The following is a 2,193-nucleotide window of genomic DNA, read 5'->3' as shown; positions in this document are numbered from 1 at the left end:
ACATATATTTAATACGTGATATTATATTTGTAAAAATAATATGAATAATTATTTAAAAAATTACAAATTAAATAAAAATATAAAATTATCTATATTTTTGTATATTAAAATTAAATACTTTTTATCTTTTAAAATAACTTTTTTATCAGATTAAACATAAATTTTTGTAAGTTTAGTCAACATTTTTTTTTCTTTTAGAAAAGTATTTGAAAAGCCAATTCAAACAGATTAATTATAATAATAAAAGAAAAGAGTAAATATTTAAATTGGTCCTTAAAAATTATTCGATCTCCAAATTGATTCCAAAAAAATAAAATTAATCAGAATTGTCCTCAAAAGATTTAAAAATAGTCACGTTAGTCCTTTCGTCTATTATTTGACAAATCACATTAACATTTGCTTATCTGGCGGTTAATGTCACATGTCAACAAAAGTTTCAAAGGCGTCGTTTTCTTTGATCACCCTTTTCAACCATTTTTCATTACTGTCTATTCCATCCTTCTTCTCAAAACAGAATATCTCTCTAATCCAATCCTTCGTCTTTGGTTCTCACCTCCAGTAAAAAAGGATGTTTGGCTTTGTGACGTTTATTGATCCACAAACTGCTAAAATCATTTTAGACAAAGGGAATCCCATTATGTTCGTGGGTCTCGGGTGCTTGTTAAACCTTACCTGGAGAAGTTAAAGGTTATTGAAAGGTACTTCCTTATTTAATGTTCCTTCGGTTAATTTACATTTTCAGCTCGGAATTGAATGCTTAAACTCGGATTTAAGCTTGAAATGTGGGTAAAATTGCACTTGACATTAGAAAGGGTTCTTATTATAATTTGATTGTTTATTGGTATAAATGTATCAATATCCGGTTATCTTAAGGTTAATTTAAAAAAATTTACATATGATAATAGTATATATTAATTAATTTACTTTCGTCCTTTGGGTATAAATGAAATTTAGTAATTTAATTTTATCCTTTGATCATATTAGTTATGTTGACATATACCTCTTTTTCAAAAAATTTTTCATATCAACTCTAATTTGGTTGAAGGAATTATGCTGATAGAATTCAGTACTCTATGTGTTACTCACCTCACCACATAGACATGGATTCTGAAATGAACTCAAGTGAGTATCATATTATCTTGTTTGGAATCTACATTACTTGTCCTGTTCATATGACTTGTTCTATGATTATTCTCTCATTAGTCACTAAAATAACCATTTTCAATTTTTTTTGTAGTTCCAAGAAGTTGTGGGAATGCTAAATCTCTTAGAAGACAACTTATGGAAGAGTAGGAGCAGGCTCTAGAACTAGTATAAATACAAAAGAGACGTTTGGCAGTGTTGCAGTTTGTCCAAAATTCTGTGTCTACTTCACCCCATTTTCGCTTCTCCACGAATGGAATGAGAGTTTCAAAAGGTATGTAGTAGTAATATGAAGTGCATTTATTTATTATGAGTATATTCTTTGTATCATTTTTTATAAGGCTACTTTACATTTTTCAGATCATTTCAATTTCAACTTTTAACCTCAAGAATCTTTCAAAAATACAGAAAGAAATATAGACTTTAAATAGGCCAAGGCCAAAGGCATCAACTTTCTTTTGATACACTATACAGTATCAAGTAGCTTTGAAGTTTAGTCAAAATCTTTGGCTTTTAAGATGAAGGTAACAGGAGGATTATACGTTATTAGCAGGACTATATATTATATTATGCATAGTTTTCAACTATATTGTATCTTTGTCTAGACTTTGGCCAACTAAACGCTGCCTATGATGTAGTACAACAACAATTTTGGCCTCTGCAGAATCAATTTGTTGCTACAACAACAATGGCATTTAATGAGAATAAGGGATTAGGGTTTATTCTCTTTAGGAATAATTTGACAAAAATGTTTAAACATCATTCTGCACCAACCTGTCATGACACACTAACGGCTACATAAGCAAAATTTAACATTGTTACTGATGGAATGAACGGAGGAGAGATGAATGGACTAACGTAACCATTTTTAAATCTTTTGGAGACAATTCTGATTAATTTTATCTCGGGAACCAATTTGAAAATTGGGTAATTTTTCAGGGACCAATTTGAATATTTATTCAAAGAAAAAATATACTATTTTCAATTTGTTTTTTTTAATTAATGTTATAAAATAGACTTACATTAAATTATTTTTATATAAAATTAAGT

General features: G+C 28.4%; 2 protein-coding genes across 5 annotated transcripts in view; both read left to right on the top strand.

The window, feature by feature from the left end:
- Positions 1–1,314, top strand: part of LOC110262534 (zinc finger CCCH domain-containing protein 54-like) — a 4,926-nt gene extending 3,612 nt beyond the window's left edge. The window contains exons 2-4 of the mRNA XM_021102785.1: positions 621–698; positions 1,046–1,122; positions 1,238–1,314. Coding sequence (XP_020958444.1) covers positions 621–698; positions 1,046–1,122; positions 1,238–1,293 — 211 coding nt within the window. The 3' untranslated portion in view covers positions 1,294–1,314. The remainder of the gene's footprint in view (positions 1–620; positions 699–1,045; positions 1,123–1,237) is intronic.
- LOC107644159 (pentatricopeptide repeat-containing protein At1g62670, mitochondrial) overlaps positions 1–2,193 on the top strand; it is a 44,305-nt gene that overhangs the window by 17,739 nt on the left and 24,373 nt on the right. The gene's annotated exons all lie outside the window — the stretch shown is intronic.

This window comes from Arachis ipaensis, chromosome B05 (genome assembly GCF_000816755.2).
Source record: "Arachis ipaensis cultivar K30076 chromosome B05, Araip1.1, whole genome shotgun sequence".
NCBI lineage: Eukaryota > Viridiplantae > Streptophyta > Magnoliopsida > Fabales > Fabaceae > Arachis > Arachis ipaensis.
The sequence above is the reverse complement of the archived record's forward strand: the minus strand, read 5'-3'. Positions and strand labels throughout refer to the sequence as shown.